Genomic DNA, 24,980 nt, shown 5'->3' on the forward strand with positions numbered 1-24,980 from the left:
AGGTAATGGAGGAAGGAGAAAATAAGCACGAGCTATTTCTCCTAGACTAATTACAGGAGTGGGGGCTAAAGCTGATCCCACTCATCTTCTTCTTCTAAGTTTTCCTTGAGAAAGAGAGACCCACTGGTATCCTGGAGGAGATGCCCCATGAATATATACAAAGAAGTGGGTAGGAGTGAGGCAAAGGGTGGGCTGTGGTAGACACAGAGATGAGCTAAGCAGTGTCTCTTCAAGGAAGGACTTGTACCGAGCTGTGGGGAGTGCAGTCAGCAGACAGCCTCCAGCCACTGGCTCCTTCAGGGTCTGTCCCTGCTACAGAGATCCTGAGATCATGCCCTTCCCAGAGCAGCCCATACCTGGTGACTGAGCGAGGTGGGTGTCAAAAGGCCTGGACATCACTGCCCAACCTGGTGCAACTTTTAGTGGGCAATCCTTGCCCAGAACTGCCTGCTATGTTGGGTGAGGCTTGGTCACAGTTTGCCTTCTCTCTTTATTCAGTCTTCTTTCCTGCCCTTTCTTTTCACTGCTGCTAATCCCTATTAAACATCTTGCGCCCAGATTTGTCTCGTCATCTACTTGCAAAGAAACCAACCTGGTATAGGCTACATGCTTTGGCAGCAGATGAAATTTGCTAACTAGGTCATTTGGAGGAAGTTATTTCACTCTGTTGCACCTCCATTTCTTCTTCAGTAAAATGGAAATAACAACATTTGCCTCTCAGGGTCATGTGAGGTTAAATAAAATCAAGTGTGTAATTACTTGGCACGGTGCTTGGTGTTTTAGAGTGTATAACGTTTAAGAGAGAAGCTCTCTCAGAAACGGCAACTTCCCATGCCGACACAGCTTTGTAAGTTCTCTGTTGAGAAGGAGCTGAGTGTTCAGTTTTCTGGACTGTGTTGATAACAACGGCAAATTCTTACATAGCAGACACAGAGAGCCAAACACTTTTCAAGTGTCTTGCATATACTAACTCATTTAACCCACAAACAACTTGATCAGGAAGGTTCCTAATCCCATTTTACAGATGAGGAAACTGAGGCACAGAGGTTCTCAAACTGGTTCATAGGTCTCAAAAATTGCAAGTAGCAGAGCTGGGCTTCAAATCCAGGAACCTGACACCAGAATCTGTGTCAGGTGCTCATGCCCAGTATAGTACTTGGCCTCTTGGGTCAACTCTATCCTAGAAAGAGCTTGATGCAGAATAAGGCAATCTTGCCGCTAACCTCCTACTTCCTCATGACACCCTTCCAGAACTAGTTTTTCTGAATGGGAAATAAAAAGAGGATGAGGAAGACGTCACCTGCCTGCAGATAGTCTGAGGTTCACTAATCCTCTGTGAAGCCTTGAGACAGGGAGAATCCAAAATCTGTGTCTTCCTGGCATTGAGGCCCCAACCAAACGGAACCTCCCTGGCAGAAGGTATGAGAGTAGGAATGAGAGACACTGACAATGGCAGTTTCCTTGTGAAATTTCGGGCATTTGCAAATAATCAACTCAGCCTTTTCAACAAGTCTTTATTTTGCTTAAATTAACAAAACATAGGTTACATGCTATTTTCAGGTAAACTGCTTTATCACTGAAGCAGAAAGCGATATTCACAACTTGGGTTGCTACACATTTGGAGTTTTAGGTTTTAAATAGCAAGCCAGAATTCTGTACAAAATCAACATTTGGTGTAATGTTGTCCAAATATGTGAAGGATTTTAAATGTTAGCTCTGTTACATTTTGTTCCAGCAAAGCAGACAAAGATCATGATTCAAAATGCGATGTTAATATTTTATTAAATGCCTTTAGGGCTTAATAAATACAGTATGCACATTGGGCTTTCTCATGCAGCTACTCATATACAAATATACCAGATACCCTTGTGGATGGAAGGTCAGCCTCAGTCTCATGGCCAATAGGGAGTCAAATTTTTAAAAAGAAAGAATGAAAGAGGAATTAGAAGGCAAACAGAGGAGGGTAATTATAGGCCTGAATAAAAAGGATAAAAGAAAAATATGCCTCTTGGCTGGTCAGTTGGCTGTTTCAGAGTAACAATGGTCAAAAGCCTGGAAAGCATTTGGTAGTGACCTATTTTCAGAGTGTCACAAGGAGATGAATGCCATGCTGTCCTGGCCCTTAGAGTGCTGGTAAACTTGGATTGTTTTATCCTTAATTCTCTCTAGATGATCCCCATGGGCTCTCCTTCAGGTGTGCATTCTGGCTAATTAGCTCATCAGGCAAGTTTGGCCAACTCTTCCCTTAGCTCTGCACTTAGGCACAGGGTGTCCATATAATTGGCCACCCAAACTGGGATACTTTTTTTTAAATTTTATTTGTATTTATTTTGAGAGAGAGCTAGAGAGCAAGTGGGGGAAAGTCAGAGAGAGAGGGAGACAGAAACCCAAGGAGACTGGGCACTGTCAGCACAGAGCCTGATGCGGGCTCCAACTCCCAAACCATGAGATCACGACCTGAGCCAAAATCAAGAGCTCAATGCTTAACTGACTGAGCCACTCAGACACCCTTAGGATCCTATTTATTTTTTAAGTGTACTTGTTTATTGAGAGAGAGAGAGAGAGAGAGAGAGAATCCTAAGCAGGCTCTGCACAGTCAATGCGGAGCCTGACTCAGGGCTCAGTCTCATGAACCTCAAAATCATGACCTGAGCCAAAACCACGACTCAGACATTCAACCAACTGAGCCACCCAGGCACCCAAACTGGGATACTTTTGAGAGTTAAAGTGACACTCTTAGTAATTACTCTGGGACAAAGCTATAAACCAGGGTTGTTCCAGGTAAACCAGGATGTTGGTCACTCAACAACATACAATACCAAGATTTTGGCCACATTTCTCACAGAGTCAGTGTATATTTACCCTCAGACTAGATCTAATTAAGTCTCTCATACCCAGAGCTAAGAACTAAAAACAGGCTTTATAATATACTTCATAACACTTTTTAAATTACTTTCCTTAGATATTTTTTTCTCCCTCAAAATGAAATTTTACTTGGAAGGCTAACATGAAAAACAAATGAAATTTGAACCACTTTGAGTGAAGTGGGAATGAGGGCTGAGAGTCTCTCTTTCTTCCCTGGCAGCTCTGGAGGGACCCAAGAGGGACCTCTGACTCCTCGATCCACAATTTGGAAACCTCCATTCTAGACCATGCTCTCTCCATCTCAACATGAACTTGTTCCTCAAACATACCCACATGATTCATTTGGTTGGAAAAGACTAGAGTTTGCTATTCTGGATTTCCTGGTTCCTGTTCCAGCCTGTTCCTGTTCCATACCCAGAATGAACCGGAAGTCTGCAGCCCTTACAGTATGTCTTTGACACAGGGCTACTGAAAGAATGAACATGTAACAGGACCCCAAGAGCCGGAGGCCTCACAGACCATGCTGCCAGCCTTGTGAGTGATGTCATCAGAGGCACTAATGAGCGATATTCAAAATGAACGGAAGGCAAGTTGCCCCTCTGAAGACTTGGAACAGTTTCCTGGCACAGAGCCGTGCTTGCACCACAGAAACCCACACTATTCCACTCACCATCCCCTTTGCAGGTGCTTGACCTCAGGGCATGGGTGGCAGTAGGAAACCCAGGCAGCTTTGGCACTTTGTCACGGTGGTGAGGCTGAAAGAAAGAGCTTTAAGCAAGGTAGCAGGAGAAATGTGTCAAGACTGACAAAGCCCACGGGTGGATGATTCGAAGTAGATGCGGCTGAGGGGGAAGCACCTTGGCCAAAAGAAAAAGTCACATCCAGCAGTCAGAGATGGGCCAGGTGGTCTCAAGAAATGTACTGGGAACTTTAGGAGAAGAGAAAGCAAACAGTACCTACCTCCACGAATAAGAGTTGAGACTACCAACCAAGAGGCAGTTTTTACATAAACACAGACACAGTACCAGAGGGTTACTGCTTACGGCTAGTCACAGGTATGCGACATCCTGTAGGCACTGCTTTATTCGGCACCCATGCCTAAGGAAAGCCTACTGCTGGGCTCAAGCCACCCACGGTAGTCTTCACCCCTGACTAGAATCACGATTCAAGCATCTAGGAAGAAATAATTAGTCACTGTAGGCGGGCTGTGTATTTTTAGACTTATTAAGTGACCATAAACATCACAGGCATCATCTTCTAGTACAAAATTGTGTGATTATACAAGAGTATGTGTGTGTGTGTGTTGTGTGTGTGCATGTCAAGAGGCTCTTACAGAACAGGTGAGAAGCCCTAAATCAGCAGGATGATTTCAAGGTCTCCTACTCCATATTTTAATGAATCTGAAGGCAGAAACAAATATTTATGGAGTCCCTGGGAGGAGTCTTGGGAGCCACCATTTTAACCTCGTCCATCTTTCTCAACCCTGGCTGCACAGAAGAATCCTCTGGGGGAAACTTTTAAACAAATACCCATATTGGGGCTCCACTAGACCAATGAAATCAGACTCTCAGCAGCTGAGGCTCAGCCTTGGTATTATTTTTTAAGGTTCCCCTAGATGATTCTGATATGCAGGCAGCTTTGAGAACACAGCCCAGAATCTGCTTATCAGTAATTACCTGATGGTTAGCATAATACTCTAAATAAGCAGTGATCAGATTTCAAGAATTCCTCCCCACATCCCTGGTCTGGCACTGAGAAGAAACCCACTGCACCTAAGGCTTCCTGCGGCTGCCTTGTGGGGCATGAGGCCTCAGAGCAAGGTCTCCAGGAGGGGGCTCTGCTCAGGACACAAGGGGTGAGCTGGGACACACTGACCACTTTGGGGACCATCTGAAAATGCGTGCCACAAGCCATACCTGATGATGGAAGCTGCTGCAGAACAAGGCAGACCCAGGCAAGGATCTAAGTTCTGCTGGGTTTTCATTAAAATTATTCCTGTTTTCTTAAACATGTGGAAACTACTTGAGAATATTCTCTTCAATACCTCACCCTCCTTTGTCATTTTTGGCATTGTGGATGATTCAATAAAGGTGATTTTTATATATACAACTACTAATATTTTCATCTATCTGGAAAAATATTATAACTTCCACACATTCAACTAAATCATCATTAATAAGGTAACATGTCAAGCACCATATTTTTGCAACTAAAAAGAAATCTACCATGTATTATGTATTAGTCAAAGGAAAACAATTTCTAAAAGCACCCCAGCATCTGCTTAGAATTAGGTATCTAGAATATGTACAGCTTATTATACTGGAGAAGCATGAAATAGCACTGAAGAAGCCCCCGCATGCATGTTAAAAATCAAGGGCCCAAGGAATGACCTGAGAAGCATTTGTATTAGTGAGGACAATCCCTGCTCGTTTAGTCCAGGCCATTTGTAAAGATCTGCGCCATTTGCCAGTCTCCAGCAAATGACAGCTCGTGCAGAAAGCTATATTTGAACTGCCTATTCTCATTTTCCAAATGTAATTTTAGAGCTGTCCACTTAGATACCTAAAAGCACTGCTTGTTTTTCCATTTTCCTCTCCAGTAATTCCTTTAAACTCTCATCTCTGTGCTTGAAGTACAGGTAATCAGAAAAGGAGGGGCCCCTCCGAGCACTCTGCAGAGCCCTGAGACGGAGACACTCTTCCTTGTGGGCAGATTCTCTCTCCAGGCTGCCCTCTGCCCCCAGGCTGTCCTTGCTCCTCTCCTGGTGCTCTCTGTTTGGCTTGTCCTCCTTTTCCTCCTCACAGGTGTCCTCAAGCACCCTGGGAGCCTGCTCCGGCTGGGTGGTGAGATCCTGGGGGGTGCAGGGCTGCCTGGGTTGGGGGTCCAGGCCGGGGCTGTCTCCACCCACTTCATAGCTATTGTCCTCCTCCTCTTCCTCATGGCAGGAGCTGCCCCGGGCACTCTCCCCATCTGACTGGAACGCCGGCCCCTTCACTCCACGTTTCTGGGAAAGGTCAAAGGGCTCCTCCTGCTCCAGACCCCTCAGCACTCCTGCCGTCTGCGCCAGGGCGATTCGCCCCCTTCCAAAACCTGTGAGAGCAAAAGCAATGTTCAGGTCCCAGGAAAAGCTGTGAAAATGGGCCACTGGGTGGTACCCAAGGCCATTTAGTATAGTTTGATTTTACATTTTAAAAATAAATTCCCAGTAAGGCTGTGGAGAGATGGGCCTTGTCACAGATGAAGTTTGCATCCGTGTAACTTCCTTAAGGTAAATTTGGCAACATGCACTAAATGCTTAAAATAAACATAGCTCTGACTTAGCAATTATGCCACTGAGAATTTAAACTATGAAAACAATCAGACAGGTGCACAAAATATATGTGTAAGGATGCTCACCACCACATTTTTTATGGTGAAACTGAAATGATGGAGGTTTTTTAGATAGATAATACACTGAACCATGTGTAGACGATGTAGAGACCTACAAATGGTTATAAAAAGGTATTCTCTATATATTTTAAGTAAAAATCATATTTACCATATATATTTATAGTGTAGACCCAATTTTATCTATCTTTATCAAAATATCTGGAAGAATTTACACCCAAATCTCAAAAATTCCATGATTTGGACATTTTTCTCTTCAATTCTAATGTTTTTCTTATTTTCAGTGAGCAAATATTTTACCAGAAGAAGAAATAAAATCATAACAAAGGTATTTTCATCTTGAAAAAAATGCACGAAAATATACCATTTGGGGACAAGAAGGCCGCCCCATAACCAGTGGTCCTAAGCACAGACTGGAGAGGGCACAAAGAGATCCCCTTGAGGAACTCTAAAGCCTCTGTGTCCAACTACAAGCATCCCTGCTGTTGGGCACAGTGATGCAAAAGGGTCTTACTTTTAGTTTCAGTTGGAGGCCCCTGTTGGGAGGGACTTCTCAGGAGCCAGAAACACATAGTAGGGCTCTGCCTAATTTGATCTTGCAGGTCTCTGCCCCTGGTGAGCCAACAGCCAGGCCCTGAGGAGGAGGCGGGCAGAACCAGGCTTTTGGCGTGGGGGCAGACATCCAGGTCTGCTTGCCTTATGATATCGTCAGGCAATGAATCTGTCTGTAGCTTTAATCTTGTCAGGGGCACGGGAGGCTCTTTTTAATCTGAGTCATGATTTTTGAGCCATTTCAAACACTAGAGTGAAAAAGCACTAACACCTTTTGTAGATGAAAACATTTAAATTGTTGAAAGTCTGTTAACTTTCAAAGCATCTCTCTGATACATAGTGATGCTCTTCATTTTTTCAGAAGAATGACAGAGTCCTTAGGTGCCTTTTAGGAATTGAGCATCCATATGGGGTAAGTTGTGGTGACCAGGTTAAGCTTTCAAACGGATGAACATCTCACCATTGCCTTCTGTCCCCAACCCCGGCAACTGAACAAACTTCACCTATTCTGGAAAAATCCAGGTCTAGGTTGGAAATTGGCTCAGGCAACTAGAGATGCAAAGAACAATTCAGGAGAAAACCAGTCTCAGGGAAAGAAAACTGCTTTTGTTTTTTAACCGGAATATTTTCAGGGCTTTTGCCTAAACTCTGGGCTTTGTTTTATGATGACCACAGTTCTCTGTAACTCAGGAGCACTATAAGCTCAGTGGGTGAAAAATATGAAAACTATAATTATTCTGTTTCATGCTGCAGGTGTATGTGTGCATCTTATTTATGAATACGTGTGCCTGCTTGACCAGCTCTCTGGAAAGGGTAAGTGAAGCAGGCAACACGAACAAATCTGTGTTTGCCTGGTGTAGTGAGCAATGGTGTAATTCAGAAATTCCCGAGTTGGGATCCCAGTTCTGCCTTCAGACCTGTCGTGCCCCCTTGGCCTCGGTCTCCTCTTCTATAAAATGAGAACAACACAGTCTACCTTGGGACATTGTGGGCACAAGCAATAGGATTTCTGAAGTGCCTACTGCCGTGCTTTAATCATACTGGTATCAGCAAACAGTGGTTAACATGATTTTGTAAGGTCCATAAATGTGTGTCTTCTCTCCTCACACACAGACCTTCTAGGGAGCAAAGATGGTCTCATCCCCCCAGTATCTTCTGCAGCACCTAGGGCTCTGCTTTGGATACAGGTGCATTTATTGCCTGTTCATTGAAGGACTGCTTGATTAAGTAACTAGAGAACAACCTGGTGAACTCAGTGGATCTGGAACATAAACTCGTCACAGCTAAGGGCCGTGGCACTGAGGGGGTGAGAACTGCTTAGCAGTTCACTTCGGGCTCAGTGGGGGAGACGGAAGCCCCTGCTCTGCAGATGGGCCAGTGAGCCCTGCCAAGCAGGAAAGCCGTCCCTGGGTGCATCTAGTTATGAACAGGAGACCCAGCCTGCTACACACATCCTTCTGTGGAGGCAGAGCTTACACGCCTGTTTTTTAGAAAGGAAAAAAAAAAAAAAAGAAAAACCACATGTCCTTTAAGAGCAGTGCAATGAAATGGATACAATAAAGGCTTTAATGTCAGGAAGGTCTGTGTTCCAATCCTGACTCAGCCACTTTTTCAGTTGAGCAACTTTGGGCAAATCACTCTCTTGAAGCCTCAGTTCCCCCCATCTGTAAAATGGGGATAATATAAGTTCCTCCAGCCTTGAGTTGCTGTCAAGATTAAAGGAGGCAAGGCACCTGATGTGGCGTCTGAAGCAAGAGCTAATAATCGTACTGACTGGAGTGGTTATGATGTTCTCATCTGTCCTCTGTAATTCGCTTTTACTTACTACCTTCAGATAATACTACTCTATTTGTTAGAATAACACTGTGAGCCTGTTTCTGCTCCTCTGCTGTGGTCTTGACACTATGATCCCTTTATCAACAATAAGAATACCCCCCCCCAAAATAAAGCCCCCTAAAAACAAGTTGAGCTCCATTTTTTGTCATCCACCAGCCCCAGCAGCCTTGGGTGCTTCCTGGAAGAGTGATTACCTTGAGAATGGAGGCCCCGCTCCATGACTCCATGCTTGACTTTCATGTGGCGTGTCAGGTTCCCCTTTAGGGTGAATTTGCTTGGGCAGTAGAGACACTTGAAGGGTTTGCTGTCGGAGTGCAGGTGCATGTGGCCCATTAGGTTGTGCATCCGGTTGAATTCCTTCCCACACAGCTGTCAGAAACAATGAAGAGGATGAGACAGGTTACTCGTGGAGGTGGGTCCTGCCCAGGTGAACCCACACCTAGGCCTGCATGAGGACGGATGTGCCTTCACTTTGTTTGGATCTTGGCATTTTAAGTGGCCTCCAAGTAGAATGTCCCCAGTGAAGTCAGGGAGGGTCTGGACTGCGCCCAGGCCCAGAGGTGGAGCAGGGAGGGATGGATTCATGGGCTTGTGTTCCTATTGCACAGGGATTTTTCAACTCATGGCAAAACTTGCAAAGCTAGTAAGGCTTCTTTCGAATGCGAGCTGCAGAAAAGGAGAAAAGCTGAGCTGAGAAGCAATTGCTCAAAGTGTGCTTCATTTTAACAATAAGTATATGATTACCTGTTTAATCTTTATGGAACGTTTATAACATGGAAGATACTGTCCTAAGTCTACCATGGAATATCACATTTAATTATATCGATTGTATAAGGTGGGTGCTGTATCATCCCCATTTTACAGATGGGCAAACTGAGGGATTAAGACGCTTGGCCAAGGCACACAGCTAATGGGTGCTGAAGCTGGGATAACGAATCCAGGCCACTAGACACCAGAGGTCACATGGTCAACCACCACACCATCCTCTGTGCCCTCAATATAACTCTTCTGTTAGACTGTATCATGCAATGCATTTCTAATTTTTTAATTTGCTTATTATTGGAATGGAGAGCAAAGTTAGAAGGAACAAAAGAGAGATCTAAAGAAGGAGTGTGTGTTTTTCTCTGGGTAGAGATTTGAAGTCCTGAAAATATTATCTCAGGTGTAAACATGTTTTATTCATTTCTTTCTTTTCTTTTTTTTTTTTTTTTTTTGTCATTTTGTCATTTCTATTTCTAACAAAGTGCAGATGCATGATGGATCAGAAAAGTGGTTCTCCAACTTCTTTTGAGAGAACAGAACTGCCTTTTCAAAGGCAATTCATGCAGATACGGAAGGTGAAAAACAGAGTCCACTGCTCTGGGTGCTTTCCGCCCTCTTCCTGTCCCCCGGCCCTAGCAGAGCAGGGTTTGGAGAACCCAGCCCTTCCTTGGCTGTGCTGGGAGGAGCACAGAGAAGGGTTTTGTGTCTGTGCTCGGGCCCGAGTGTTAAGGAGGGAACATTTTCCTTCCCTTCCTAACCTCAGAGGCCCATGCTGTGAGGGCAGTGATATGGAGTGAAAGATCCTTGGAGAGAGAAGTCAGGGTACAGTGGCCCCTGAGGCTGACACCAGTTTTCCTTTTGCACTGAGAGACATTTTCAGGGACGATGTTGGGGGTACTGGATTGAGTATTTATGAATGAAGGCACTGTTTTCTTCAGGTGGCCACGGAGATGGGAGTTACAGGAGCCATGGAAGAGTGCGTAGACCTAACAAACAGAGACGTAGGAAGACCAACTGCAAAGAATGCTAGGTGGTAAGAGGCAGCCAGCTGGGGTGACAGCTTTGTCACAGATAATCCACCCATGGATAATGAATAATTGTTTCTGTGTTTTTAAATGATTCACATTTGGGACTTTTAAGTACTTTTCCCCTTTTTACTTCCTTACTGGCAAGAATGAACTTGGCATACTGGTGTCCCACACTCAGTGTTCAGAGTAGCTGCACAGCACATTCATTTGGAAAAGGTGACCTGAGAGGGGAAAGGCTGGGAGTGTTGATCTAACTTTAACATCCCTACATGTGGGATGGATACTCGCTTTCTTTTATTCTCAATAGAGACAGTTTCGTAAGATGCATCAGTCTGTGATTCAACTTTGCACAGGTGAAAGTTCTGGCAGAGCCTTATTTATTAGTTTAATTTATCCAGTTCTCTATCCTGGCCAAGGGGGGGAAAAGCTTTGAATCTACTGATTTGAATTAGCTTTGAATCTACATTAGGTATTTCCAGTCTTGAGTCATTTTAGAAAAAGTAGATCTCATTTGGTTCATGGGATGGTTCCTGATTATTTGGAGTGAGCCTGCAGCAAAAGATCCGAGAACAGCACAAGCCATGGGTGATTAAACATAAGACACAAAGGAGGAGAGAAGCTGGAGGCTGGAAGATTAATTAGACTACTGCACTAGTCCAAGCTTGGATGAGTCTCATGGTCGTTTAAGCCAGATAGAATTGAAGAGATGGGTGCCTTCTGTACTTCGCTCCTATAAAGGGGTAGGGATTCTACTTTTAGTTACTATCTCTGGTTGCTGAGATATCAGAGGCTGGACTAGTCTGAAAGGTTTTTATAAAGGAGAATTTTAGCTCAACCTTGAAGAATGTATAGAATGCCATTTGTTTTTATTTTGACACAGAATAAAGTCTCTTCATTAAGTATTTTCAGGCACTTTATTCAACATTGAACTAGAGGCAAGATAGAAATCACAGTTGTGATAATGACCAATTGTTTGTTGTTGCCACAGCTGCTGCAACTCGGTGGTCAGAACAGTCCTGGAATTCATGGGCCCCAAAGTCCTACCTCCCTTCCCCATCCTACTCCCACCCCAACACACAGAGAGGGGCACAAATATCAGAATGGCTACTAATAGGGGCACCTGGGTGGCTCAGTCGGTTAAGTGTCCAACTTGGGCTCAAATCATGATCTCACAGTTTGTGGGTTCCAGCCCTGCATCGGGCTCTGTGCTGACAGCTTAGAGCCTGGAGCCTGCTTAGATTCTGTGTCCCTCTCTCTCTCTCTCTCTACCTCTCCCCTGTTCATGCTCTGTCTCTCTCTGTCTCTCAAAGATAAGTAAATGTTAAAAAAAAAAAAAAAAAAAAAAGAAAGAAAAAAGAATGGCTACTGATAAGTATTTTCCACCTACTTCCTTAGCTTTGGACAAGCCACATTTTATGATCCTTTAACATAACCCAGTGTGTGTTTTTCTACTATAATGTTTTTCTGACTCAATTCATCCACTGCTGAACTTCCTGGGACATTTTTTAGTGGTACATGTGTATATTAGGATATTAAAATGATATTGTCCCCTGAAGTCAAGGCATATGGCCTTAGGGAAGGTCCACTGTAGGGCATGTCTGGTCAGTTATATTACCTGAGGGTGACTGGTAAACGACGCACTTTTGTGCTGTTGGTTAAATCTATTTTTTGTGTATTATAGTTCATGATTTATGGTAGCCTAACGGGCCAACCATAAACCCTGTGGAGAGTGTTCACAGGGTTGAATGGAGATGTGTCAACTCTAAAAGATGTTTGGAGCATTAAAAGGTACCCTAAGTTATCTTTTGAAATGCAAGAACTTCCTTCCTTTTCTTTGTGGCCAACCTCAGTATCAAGCACAGGTCTACACACATAGTAACACTTAATAAATACCTAAGTATTTGGCTGGGGGAATAGACAAACAAGTCAGGAAAATATCACTATCCTGTGCAAAAATCCAAAAAGCAGCCATCACCAACTCTCTTCTTTTCCCTCACTGTAGTATGTACAACCCTATACACACTAGTTTGTAAGCCAAAATCCTCAGTGGCAGAAGGATAGAGACAGGTAACTCAGGACCCAAGGTACTTGGACACTATTCACATCTCTGTGGTAGGCACCCTTCGCTTCTTCCTTTCAGCCCTCTAGCTCTTACACAAAGCCCTTTGGTCCTTATCCAGAATACTTGGCCTCTTCATCTTTCTTAGAAGACCATCCTCACAAGACCATCCATCAGTATAGAAGACATCTTATGTCTGTGAAATTCAGAGGGGGACTTTTCAGTCACTGTTAGTAAAGAGAGGCCAGAGGAAGAGAATTGGGTGAATTAAAGAAGGCACCCTTGGGTGGGGTTTGAGATGTGAGCTTCCAGAAAAATTGTCATAGTAGAGAAGGAGAGGTAGACTGGAAGGAAGAAGAGTTGGGAGGGAGCACCAAAACTCTAGTTTCTTTCTTCTCCTGGGAAAAGCAGTCAGTCTATGTCAAGGCCCCCTATAATCATGACATGTGAGGCTAAGAGCTTGCCCAAGTCAAGACTTGCTGAATCATCTCCTGCCAAGGTCTGTGGGGATTGAAATAGGGGTAGGTACTGACACAGGAAGCTACTGGAGTGGTGATATCTCAGATTTCATGGGACATGTGGCCATCTCAACCAGTCTGCCCCTCTTGAACTTTCAGTTCCTCTAGTGAGGGGTATTAGTATACCTCTGGCATTAAATCTCAGATTTTCCATCAATACTCACATTTATTTATTTATTTATTTATTTATTTATTTATTTATTTATTTAAGAGAGAGAGAGAGCACGGGGAAGTGGGGCAGAGGGAGGGAGAGAGAGAGAGAAAGGGAGAGAGAGGGGGAGAGAGAGAGAGAGAGAGAGAGAGAGAATCTTAAGTGGGCTCTATGCTCAGCACACAGCCTGACTTGGAACTTGATCCCACGACCCTGGGGTCATGACCTGAGCCGAAATCAAGAGTTGGACACTGAACTGACTAAACCACCCAGGAGCCCCCACCAATACCCACTTTTATGCCTACTTTTTAAATGGAGGTGAACTTCAACATTTAATAGAAAATGGGAACAAAAGTTTTGTTTTAATTTTTTAAGTTTTATTTATTTATTTTGAGAGGGAAAGCACAAACACAAGCAGGGGAGGGGCAGAGAGAGAATTCCAAGCAGGCTACATGCTGTCAGTGCAGAGCCTGATGCATGGCTTGAACTCACAAATCGTGAGATCATAACCTGAGCCGAGATAGAGTCAGACACTTAACCGACTGAGCCATCCAGGCACCCCTGCAACAAATGTTTCGAACTGTCCTTTAAAAATGGGTTGCACAGACCATTAGGCTTTGAGATAGCAAAGCAGAGAGGTGATGGTGAGACCCCAGAAGGATAGAGAACTTGCCCCATTTTCTCTTCTGTAAAATGTCAGTGATAATAATAGTTTCTTATGAAGGTTGCTGTAAGGATCCAATGAGATAATTCATGTAAAGGGCTTGGCAAATAGTAAGAGCGCAATAAATAGTAGCTCTTATTACTATCATTATCATGTACATAGTAGACTCTTTTAAATTCTGGAAATAGTTCTTCAAAGATAAGACTACTTCTTAAACCAATTATTTGGAGGAAATATGAAAGGGAGGATGAAGTAAGGAATCCTTTTGAGTAAATACTTGCCAGGTCACTTGAGGCATATAGAAGTGGAAGCAGTTGTACCTGACCCAGCACTGAGAAATGTGGATGGAAAGACAAGATTCATCCTGAATTGCAGGCTTTGGGAGAGCCCTTTATGCAGCACCCAGACTCTCAGTTAGCCATTTAAACAGCTGGCCGATGCCCTGTTCTCTCATCCTTATAGCAGTTCCGAATTCTGGCCTCCTTGTGCCCCTTCCCTCCCTGGTTCAGGGCTAGAAACACCTCAGGTAACTTCTTGTGAGCTGCAGTGACAGCATGGACAGCCAGCCTCACCAAGAAGTCAGCTGGGTGCAGAGACTGGGTGATGGCAGTGGGCAGCACTGGGCCAGAGGCCCACAAAGCCAAGAAGAGGCACACTACTTCGTGCCAACCAGCCTAATCGGAGCCTGAGGACTGAGATGCACCAGGAAGCCTGTGCTTTCCTATTCTAAGAGAAAAGGTCAAAGAGCTGGAGCCTGCGGCCGAGGAGAATGGCCTCTGCTAAACTGCCCTTCCCTTACATTCTTCTCTCTCTCTCTCTCTTTTAATAAGAAGGGTGTTCCTTTCCTCAAAGGGAGAGAGAGGGAGGGAGGGAGAGAGAGACTGTAAACTGTCCAAAAGGACCGTGAGAAAACAGGAAGCTTTGAAAAGTACAAGAGAAAGCAAGATGAAATCTATTTGCAGGCGGGCCCCTGGGGACATGTGAGGCATTGTTAAGCAGGCAGTTCATACAGCTATATCCTTCCTTCTGCTGAGGAGGGCTTTGCTGCCAAAAGGCTGCTATCTGGTCACTGCCTTAACCCCCTCAATGCCAGCCTGAGTGCTTGGACCCAAAGTCCTGGGCCCCTAAAAGCCCCCAACTGGTTTGTCCCCCATGGGGCATCCAAGAGCTGGAGTAGGAAGCAAAGCCATGGTGGCAAAGGTGGTGGGGACCTTTCTCAAGGAGACCTCATCCTCTTCTATCAGCCCTGCCCTCCGTCTTCAGGCCTCTGCTTCAGACGAGGCTGCAGATGACCTGGTGATTCATAACTTAGGCAGCTCCCGGCTTCACCCATCTCAAAGGAGAATTTGTCCCGGAAATTCTGGATGGCTGCTTTTCCTGGACAGGTTTCCCAAAGACAGCAGCTGGTTCTTTGCTATTATGGAGTGTGGCTCTACAAGGATAGCATCCAAATCAACCCCTGCATGCTTACGCAGAATCTGGGAAGCATATTTCTGAAACATGGCTTAAGTCTACAGGCGCAGGTCTTTGGAGATACTCCAGCTGGCTCCAAGAAGCAGGGAGTCCAGAAGTGGAGCCAATAGCATAAGAGCCCAGAAGGGCAGTAATTTTTTTTTATAAAAAAAAAAAAAATAGAAACACAGAATGGAAACCTTTCCTCTCCTCTAATTTTCCATCCTATTGTTAATGCTTAATCTCACAGTAAGCGAATGTTTCTGCTTGCTGTGGACAGCTGTTTCCACTGAGCACGGGGCAGAGAGAACCATTTCATGTTGCAACAGGGGGAGGGCTGTATGTTTGGAAGGATTTTTAGTGGTGTGAATCCTAAGAAATTAGAACCTGTTATTTAAACTGTCTCCCCTTTTTATAAGTTTTCGAGTAAAGGAGACAGAGCTGACGCTTGGAGTATGACTGGAGCAAGGCCTGTGTCTTTTTGCTAGCCATGTCAACCATGTGAGGGGAATAACCCATCTCTGTGACTACAGTAAAGCTCGGGTTTAGTTGTCTGGGCCTTTTCTCCAACATCACTATGCAGCCAGCCAGTCACCCATGTCTGATTGACTCTGAATTCTGTAGCAAGGAGCAAACGGCCCTCCATCCTGTACCTAACTCCCAAAGCACCGTCAACCTCTACCCATTACCAGATCTCCAAGAATCCCCAACAACACTGATGGGGAGCAAAGACTACAGGACACCATCTCGAGATGGCCCACCCAACAGTGGGATCTGGATCTGGAGCCTGGACAGGACACAAAGAGCCCTGTCATGTGATCTGTAAACTCAGACATGCTCTGAGATTCCTCTGAAGAAAGGCAGCACTTTGTGGGGACATGGGGACAAAGAGAAGGAGGACCCTGGCAGTGCTTCTGGCACTTCTCAGGAGGCAGAGGGCTCTCCATTGAGGTGACTGATGCCTGTCCTCATTCAAGAAACATCTAAGAAGGGAGAAGGGCCACCTGTTTGACAAAAATATCCTTCAACATCCAGTCATTTTTCTTCTGATAGTAGATACACTCTCTGAGGCAGCCACCTGACCCAAAGTGTGGTCTTCTGGGACAACCTGTCCCATCCCCCCAACCAGGAAAAGGAGGCCTTTGCAGATGACCAGTCCAATTCGTGCACCAGGCCCATCTGGTACTGAAGAGTATAAACTGTGCATCATTTCAGAGCTCATAACTTATACTGCAAGCCCTTCTCTTATGGAATCTGGTGGTGTGAGCATACATCCAGAGCCTAAACCATTCTCAGGGAGAGGTCATATTGAGTTTCTGAACCATAAAGTTGATCGTCAGGCACCCTCTAAACCATGTATGTGCACTATCATTGGGGTGGATGGAGGAGGAGGGGGCGGTGATTCATGAAAGGAGACATAAAGCTTTGAGCAGAGCTGGTTCACTGCATCATTGGGCCCAGGTTGCACTACAGCATGCAGTCTTCTGTGCCCTGGTGCCAGAGAGAATCCTCTAAATCCTCGGGTACCACCTGGTCCAAGAAATCCTCCAGGCCACTCTGAGGCCCTTGAGGTAGGCAAACAGAACTGCCTCTGCGTCCCCAGATCAAACCCAGCCTGCAAGCCCTTTTCCTGCAGCGGCTCTGCTCCCTGACATATCCCTTATTTCAGAGGTATCTTCTGCCTGGTTTCACAACTACTCCTGGACCTGACTTGAAAAGGCAGAAGTATGAGTTAGTTGGACTGGACACGGGTGGAAGGGACCACAAGCATGGCTACCTTCATGCCTTAACAATGTATGTGTTCTGCCACCAGTTGGTTTGATAAGAAATACAGTTCATGCTGGAAGCCCAAGAGTAAACTCAGCACAGCAAATGAGGAGTGGCAAGCAGTGCCCGTTTGCACCTTGACCTTAGGAGACAGCAAACTCCTGGCAGGCAGGAATAGCTCTGTTAAAAGCAAAAGGCTCAAAGTGAGAAGCGGGAAGGAAATCCAAGTGTCTAATCAGAGAGAGAAGAAGTGATATACGGAGTCCCTGGGCTCATGTGGCCAGGGCTAGCTTCGTGGGTGTGTGACCAATGCAGTCACACCCAGCCCCATCTCAGAAGCATCCTGAGTTTGGTGTAATGTTCTACTTGTACCATCTCAAAATTTCTTAATAACATTTGAACAAGGGGCCTTACATTATCATTGTGCATCAGGCACTATCAGTTATGTAGCCCCTTCTGCACGCAGCTTCCTTCTCCTTCAACTCAGATGACTCAAGATGGACATAAATTGACTTGCAAACCACTGGGAACTTGAAGCAAAGGAGGGGAAACACAAGTGGGTGGCAGGAAAGGGCTGGAGGGAGAAACCTCCCTCCCCCACCTGCAGAGAATGCCCACACAGGTCTAGGGAAGCTCTGGTTCCTGACCCCGCTCACCCTGTCCAGGAGTGGCCAACACAGGAAAGCAGTCAGCTTCACAGGGGGTTCCTTCAAGAAGGGGGGGAAAGGGGACATGCTGTAGAGGGATTAAAGCAGGAACCGCCCCTCAGATGGACGGAGAATACCATCTGGACCCTATAAGACATGCAGTGACAGAGAAGGGAAACTTCCATTTCAAACAGAAAGGCTCTAACAATATCTGAGGGTGTGATTTCCCTCTCCTTCCCCCTCAGCTCTCTCTCTTCATGATGGGGATGGCACGTGCCAGTACATTAAACTACCCAATCCTCAGCAAGATTCCTTCTCATTCTAGAAGTGGAGAAGGGAAACAATGTGGGGAGAGGATGGGAAGAAGGGGGAAAAGCCTGGGAAGCCCAAGCATTTCTAAATAATACCAGTCAATGCCTTGAGTTTTACAAATCTCCAACTCACACATTTTCTCAGCTGATAAAATAGCAATTCAACCAAATGAATCTGATGCGGACATTTTAATGAAGATGCTCAAAATCCCTGAGCTCCATGGTACTTAGGAACAAAGAAACACTTCAGATGACTGTGCTCACAGTTATTCCTTGGCCCAAACAAGCATTTCTAAGGTCGTCAGAGGACTAACCTTGGAGTCTCTTTCATCCTGCCTCAGAGACCTGTCCTCAAATTACACTTGAAGTCCAAGTGTCAGGAAGGCGGAGGGGGGTGAGGGAGTGCAGTGTGAGAAGGGAGGGGGCAGTGCTAGAAGACTCTGTGACTCCTTTCTGTGTTTCACTCATTGGCTTGTAAGGAGAAGAGTATTATACTCAATTGCTTCTTTCTGGAATGGGAACTTTCCACATCACCTTCATCCTTTAACAACCTCATTTCCCAATGGGCCTTCCACCCTCAGACTTCCTCTACTGGCTCCCTCCACCCCTGCACACTGATTCCACAGTGAGACCAATAGGACAGGCTTCTCAGGGACTAGCTAAAGGCTGGCGTGGTACAAAGAACAGAGCAGCAGATGGGCCTGGGGTTAGCCAAAGACCTACTCTGAGCCTCAGTGACCCCACTGGTGAAACATAGTAGGAAGTTTCCTGGAGACTCTCTCCCCTTGCGCATTTGTACAACCCTCAGAGTCCTCCCTGTCTGCATTCCTCCCAGGGCCCACTGCCCACCTTGCATTTGAAAGGCTTCACGTCAGAATGAACGATCATGTGTGCCTTGAGGGTCTGTTTCTGCACAAAACTCTTGTAGCACAGGTGACACTGGTAGGCGCGGATGTTGGTATGAATCAGCACGTGTCTCTTCATGTTGGCCAACAGAGTGAACTCCCGCCCGCAAATCCCACATTTGTGTTCCTTCACACCCTAGAGGGAAGCAGATTCAAAAATACTGTGGTTAGCAGGTAACAGGCTTTCATCAGAATTGTAGTCTTCATTCTTTCTGTTTGCCACACAAATCCATGAAGAGCCTGGTGACAGATGTTGAGTTCCAAATGGTGTGGCTTTAGCCTTGTTAACTGCTGTTTTCTTGAAAGGTGTTGATTATGTAATCTTTTTTTGTCTTCTGAAAACTATTAAGCCAGAACTTTATTTTTTTTAATTTTTTTTTTTAACGTTTATTTATTTTTGAGACAGAGAGAGAGCGTGAACAGGGGAGGGGCAGAGAGAGAGGGAGACACAGAATCTGAAACAGGCTCCAGGCTCTGAGCTGTCAGCACAGAGCTCGGCACGGGGCTCGAACTCACGGACCGTGAGATCATGACCTGAGCCGAAGTCAGACGCTTAACCGACCAAGCCACCCAGGCGCCCCTAAGCCAGAACTTTAGAGGAAAAGAACGCTACTGCTTTTGTTGTTCCTGATGCTACATGGGTTAATTCTACAATAACAGTTTTGGGGATTAAAAAGATTTTGGTAGGAGCACTGTGGAATGATAGGTGAAATGAGTCTATAATCTACCCTTCATGATAATGAAAAAATAAAACCTCCTAAAGTGATAATATCATTTCTCATATGAAAACCAATGTTTTCTTGAATTCTCATTAATACACTTGAAAATCCCAGGAAAACAATTCATATCTACTCTTCAATAAATTATAATAGATCACAGTGACCTGGGCTCCCATAGGTCATAGTGACCTCTATGTGATTTGGCTATGGAGCCTCTGCTCAGCTGGCTTCTGTCCTATAGAGAAATTTGGCAGTGGATATTTGAATACTTAAGCATTAATGTCCTCACTTGAAAACATTTCCAGGAACTCATAGCATGAGTAGAGTATTAGCTAGTCCCAACTAATCAGTGCTTCCCTGAAAAGGCCTTTGCAAGCTATCTTAACACAGAATGACTTTTCAGAAGGAAAACTTAGAGAACCATGGCATTAAAACTAAAATTATTATGGAATTATAACAAGTTGCTTAGTTAACAACTGTACCTAATAAAACACATATTGCCTGGTATCCATAATGACCTGGGAGAGAGGAGTTCCAAGCTTACCTCTGAGTCTCTCTGCCTATATGTCCATTTCTTTAATTTGGGACTTGATAATAAAACAGCACTCCTCAGTTTTGGTGAGCCCATGGCACCCAAGGACAAGTTCAGGTCTCTGCCCAACCATTTACTGGCTATGCAACTGTAGGTAAGTTTCATGGCCTTTCCTGGTGATGGTTCTCTCATTTGAAGATGGTGGGTCATGAGCCAGGGACTCTTTCCAGCTGGAATACTCTTGAGTCTAGATGATTGCAGAAGAGTATGGATATATACTAATGAAGAGACCTAAATTTTAAGGCCCTCCTAAGAAGATGGATTTTAAGTGTGTTGCATATTCAATCAGTGAATTTAAATTTTTGAAATTAATGAAAATTATGTTCTTGATGTTTTTTAAAAGTTACTTCAGCATTTTTCTTCTCAAGATTGCCTTTACACTCATCTATGATTCAGCTGACCTGGGACCAAGGAGAAGTATCTACTTATCACTGTTTTTGGAATTCTCTCAGAGAATTCTATGTCCACGGTAAAATTCACCTATGGGCTGGCCTAGAACTCAAGTGAATGAAAGCCCAGACACAACTCCGGGAACAAAGGAAGGCACCTTGTCACTAATAGGATCAGTGAAATCAGAGAGGGAGCCTGTAGGGGTTTTCAGGGGTGAGGGAGGGAAGGGGGTGGAGAAGAGAAAGACGTGACAGTAGTGTTTCAGAGTCAGGTGCTGGAGTCCAAGATTCTGGGTGACCACCCCATGCCTCAGTGTCTTCATCTGCGAATCTAGAATAGTATCTGCAGGTTGCTCTTCCAGTTGTTAAAGAGGATTAAGTGAGAAGTAAAGCACCTGATATACAGCAACCGTTATATAAACAGTACCTCTCACTGCTGACACTATGAATTAAAATGCATTTTGTTTTCTAATTCCAGTGAGATGTTTCAGATACGAGGCTGCTTTGCCCATTTTGACTTCATTTTCTACTATCTTACGGAATTTTTATATGTTCTGAAATGCATCTTTGACTCCTTTTCCACACATGTAGGAGCCCCTGAAATCAGCGATGGTCCCCTTTGTGGGTCAATCTCAGTACAGGTTCTTTGCTGAGGGTTCCTACACTTGGCAGGGGCCTCCTCTCTGGATGGTATCTACAGGTGCCTTTTGTGGGGCAGGAGTTGTTTGTGCACTGCCCACAAGGCAGCCACACATTTCATCTCCACTGCAGAGCCAAAAAAATGCCCCATGTTTTGTCCTAACCTATCAAATGAAACACACTATGGCCGGGTAGAGATGTTATCTCAGCTGAGCAAAGTCCTCCAGTGACCTTTCTGAATTAAAGAGTGTTTTTAGAAACTCTGGCTTGCTAGAAGTCTCTCCTGCCAAGAAAACCACTTGCGGTCAAAAGCGTGAGGGTAGTCAGTGGGGCAAACCTCTCCTCTTGGAAGCTCAAAGCAGACCCAATCAGCTTAGCTGGGTAAGTTATCAGGGACGCTACTGTGGCCTCGCCTTACTTCATCCTGAATGACTCCAGGGCTCTGGTTGCAAACTAGGCTGAGTTTAGACATTTGTGCCTGTATATCTCCTTAAAGACCTGAGCCCAGGAAAGATAAAAACAAAGCAGACAGAGCAGGACGCTCTTTCATTCCCCCCACGAAACAAACCACAGGGCCCTACACCCACCTAGGCAGGGGCTCTACCAGGGGAAGCAGAGGCCTTGCTGGATCCAGAGCCATGTGCATATGTGAAGCACTTCTCACAGCTGAGGGTGAAAACACCCCAAAATGTAGGCACTACTTCTGCAGCAAAGGACCAAGAGAATTCTCTAGAAGGTGGCTCTGATTAGCATACTCCAGGCACAGAAATGGTTGGGGTAAATAATACCTGATGGCACACGCATGCTAGGGCCCTGGATGAAGTTTCCAGAAACAGAATTTTAGGGGTGGCAGGAGGCTAAGAAGCAACAGCACAAGGACCAGCTGTTTCCTTCCGCCTTCCTCACCCTCCTTTCCAAACTGCCCACATTATTTATTTCCAGGCCCATCTTAGACTCTAGAAGGCTGGATGGCAAAGGGCTTGGTTGCTGGCCCCCCAGCGTACCCCATATCAAGGAGAGGAAGGAGGCCAGGACTCAGGGAGGAAGCCCCTCGCCCAGGGTTACACAGCTCCTCCCCGCCCAGGTGCGGGGCGGCGAAGGTCTGCGGGCCCCGCCCCCCCCCCAGGGCTCTGCGTCTGCTCCCCGGGCGCCCGCCCGCGGCCTGGGTTCCGGCGGTACCTTGTGGGTGAGGGAGTGCTGCTTGAGGTGGTGGGGCTGCACGAACTCCATGCCGCACTCGGAGCAGATGTAGGGCCGGATGTCCTTGTGCTTCATCATGTGGTTCTGCAGCTGGCTCGGATACTGGAACGTCTTGTCGCACTCGGAGCAGCTGTACTGGATGGGGCCCCGGTGAGTGGTGAGGTGCCTCTTGAGCTGGGCCAAGGTGGGGAAGTCGAGGCCGCACTCCACACAGATGTTCTCGCGCCCGCTGGCGTGTTTGGCCTCGTGGGCCTTGAGCTCGCTGGGGTAGGCAAAGCCCCGGCCGCACACGCGGCAGTTGTGCGGCTTCACTTCGCTGTGCTGCATCATGTGGCGCTTCAGGTGGCTGGTCTGCGTGAAGGCCTTGTGGCACACCTGGCACTTGTGGGGCCGCGTGCCCTGGTGGGTGAGCATGTGGGTGTGCAGGTGGCTGAGCTGCTTGAAGAGCTTCCCGCAGCGGGTGCACGCGTGTGGCTTGATCCCGCTGTGGCCCAGGATGTGGGTCACCAGGTTGTACTTGGAGGTGTAGGACTTCTCGCAGGTGGGGCACTGCCAGCGCTTCTGCGCCCCGCCCACGTCCACGTAGTAACTGTCGTCGATGCGCACGTTCACGTCCACCCGCTCCACCTTCTGCTTGGCCTCCTCGCTCTCCTGAGGCTCGGCCTTGCGCGGCAGCAGCGCTTCCGGGGGCTGCTTGGGCAGGAAGGTGTGCCGGCTGAAGGGGAAGGGGGAGGCCGAGGGCATGAAGAAGGGGAACATGAGGCCCGGGGGGACCTTGGGGTAGTAGGGGTAGGGCGCGGGCAGGAACGGAGGGGGCGTAGGCTGGGGCCACACGGCGCTGGGCTTCACGGGCTCCTGCTTGACCGGCTTGCCCCCCAAGTGTTCCAGGGTGCGGTAGAACTGGAAGCCCACGTTGCACAGGTCGATCATTTGCGAGTCATACTTGGGGCGCGGGGGCTGCGGGAAGAGCAGGGAGAGGTTCGGAGGGCCGTGGTTTTTGCTCTCCTCGGAGTGGAGGGCGAGAGGGGCCTCTTCCGCAGGGTGGCTGTAGGGCATCTTGGTGGGCATGCTTTTCCGTTTCCGAGACCCTCCTCCTTCAAAGACCCCGGGGAATCCATCTAGGTGTCCTGGAGGAGGTTCATATCGAAACTGGGAAAAAGGACCCCGGAGAGCTTCTGGGAAGGGGTGTCTTTGGGGAGCCTTCCCTCGGGAAACCACTGGCTGCAGGCAGTGGGGAAAAGAGGGGGCCCTCTTCACACCCAGATTGAAATGCACATCCTCATCTTTGATCATCTTCATTTCCTTCTGCATCCTTGGCAATTTTCCTTTAAAGAAAAAGAAACTTAATCTTTAAAAAAAAAAAAAAAAAAGAGCCCCCTTTTTCCTTAAGGGTTTTGGCTAGATGATCAGCACTAATTTATGATGAGTGATGTTTATTTAATACTGACCCTCCCTTATCCTAGTGCCGCTGGAAGTATCACTGTTTTTTCCCCCTTAGGAACCCATTACTAATGCGGAAAGCTGTGGCCTCCCAGAGTGGGACCCTAGAGCTCCAGTGTAAATCCACAGCCACAGAATATCATCTGGGGGTTGGGAGGCATGGGAAGGAACCTGAGAACTCAGCCAGCCACTGTGCCCACTTAAGATGAGGGTACCTAGGCCCAGACAGATGAAGGGCACGTTCATGCCCATCGCCCCTCAGTACAGAAGTCAGAACTGGGATGTGTTCTGTGGGTCTTTTAACCTGAGAAAGAGTGCATCTGCCAGTGGTGACTTAAATGTGTCTTTGGGATTGTTTTCTGTTCTTAGGGAACCAATTTCCCCTGCTCTCCTCTCTGTCTTCAGGGCCTTTGCTGCTGGAGGAGGTGGCGGCGGGGGGAGTATGCAAGCCCACACAGGTGAAGAGACTTTCCTGCTCGATTTGGATCTCAGATTTTCCGAGTCACCCACTCCAAGCAAGGTGTGCTGCTGGGGTACATCAAGTGGATGAGATCAGTGTGATTAAGAAAAGCATACAACCCAGTGTTACAAAGTCATCTTGGTAATTTACACACTTTAATCTTCCACCTGAAGCCACCTCAGGTGAAAAATTCCAAGACTGTGAATCTCTAAAACTTAGACACACATGTGTCTAAGTAAAGCTTGGCCTTCGAGGACTCCTGAGGCACCTGACCTTGCCTTGCTGAGCCAGTTACTGCATCCTGGTGACTCTATCAGGTATGTGTGGGAGAGCCTGTGGGCTGGAGTCTAAACCAAGGACGAGGCTTCCTTTCCCGTGTCTCCTTGTCACTTTTCTATACTCCTCGTGTGGGTAGTGGTAAAAACAACCAAGTGGCTGACTTGATGTTTCCATTGAGGGCCCTTTCTATCCAAATCCTCTGAGCTTGAATGGGATTGATCCCCTTTGCTCAACAGAGGCTTTCACAGAGCCAGTTGTTCTGGCCAGGTATGCAGTCTGGTCTGGGACCAACGGAGACAGGGCTGGGATAGGGTCCTGGATTAACTGAGGGCCTTGGCCCTTGGGAACGGCTGCATGC

The 24,980-nt window shown here is 46.4% G+C and overlaps 2 protein-coding genes across 4 annotated transcripts in view; one reads left to right on the forward strand and one right to left on the reverse strand.

Moving 5' to 3' along the window:
* Nucleotides 1–5,886, forward strand: part of PTCD2 (pentatricopeptide repeat domain 2) — a 120,456-nt gene extending 114,570 nt beyond the window's left edge. Inside the window, exon 11 of the mRNA XM_045446736.1 lies at nt 5,811–5,886. The gene's annotated coding sequence lies outside the window, so the exon portion shown is untranslated. The remainder of the gene's footprint in view (nt 1–5,810) is intronic.
* The window catches only part of ZNF366 (zinc finger protein 366), a 71,009-nt gene continuing 49,426 nt past the window's right edge, over nt 3,398–24,980 (reverse strand). For all 3 annotated transcript variants that reach the window (XM_045446646.1, XM_045446655.1, XM_045446665.1), the window contains 4 exons: nt 22,423–23,768; nt 18,849–19,040; nt 8,835–9,009; nt 3,398–5,955 (listed from right to left, as the gene is read on the reverse strand). In XM_045446646.1, the coding sequence (XP_045302602.1) occupies nt 5,420–5,955; nt 8,835–9,009; nt 18,849–19,040; nt 22,423–23,754 (2,235 nt within the window). In that variant the 5' untranslated portion in view covers nt 23,755–23,768 and the 3' untranslated portion in view covers nt 3,398–5,419. The remainder of the gene's footprint in view (nt 5,956–8,834; nt 9,010–18,848; nt 19,041–22,422; nt 23,769–24,980) is intronic.

The sequence above is a fragment of the Leopardus geoffroyi genome, chromosome A1, assembly GCF_018350155.1.
Source record: "Leopardus geoffroyi isolate Oge1 chromosome A1, O.geoffroyi_Oge1_pat1.0, whole genome shotgun sequence".
Taxonomy (NCBI): domain Eukaryota; kingdom Metazoa; phylum Chordata; class Mammalia; order Carnivora; family Felidae; genus Leopardus; species Leopardus geoffroyi.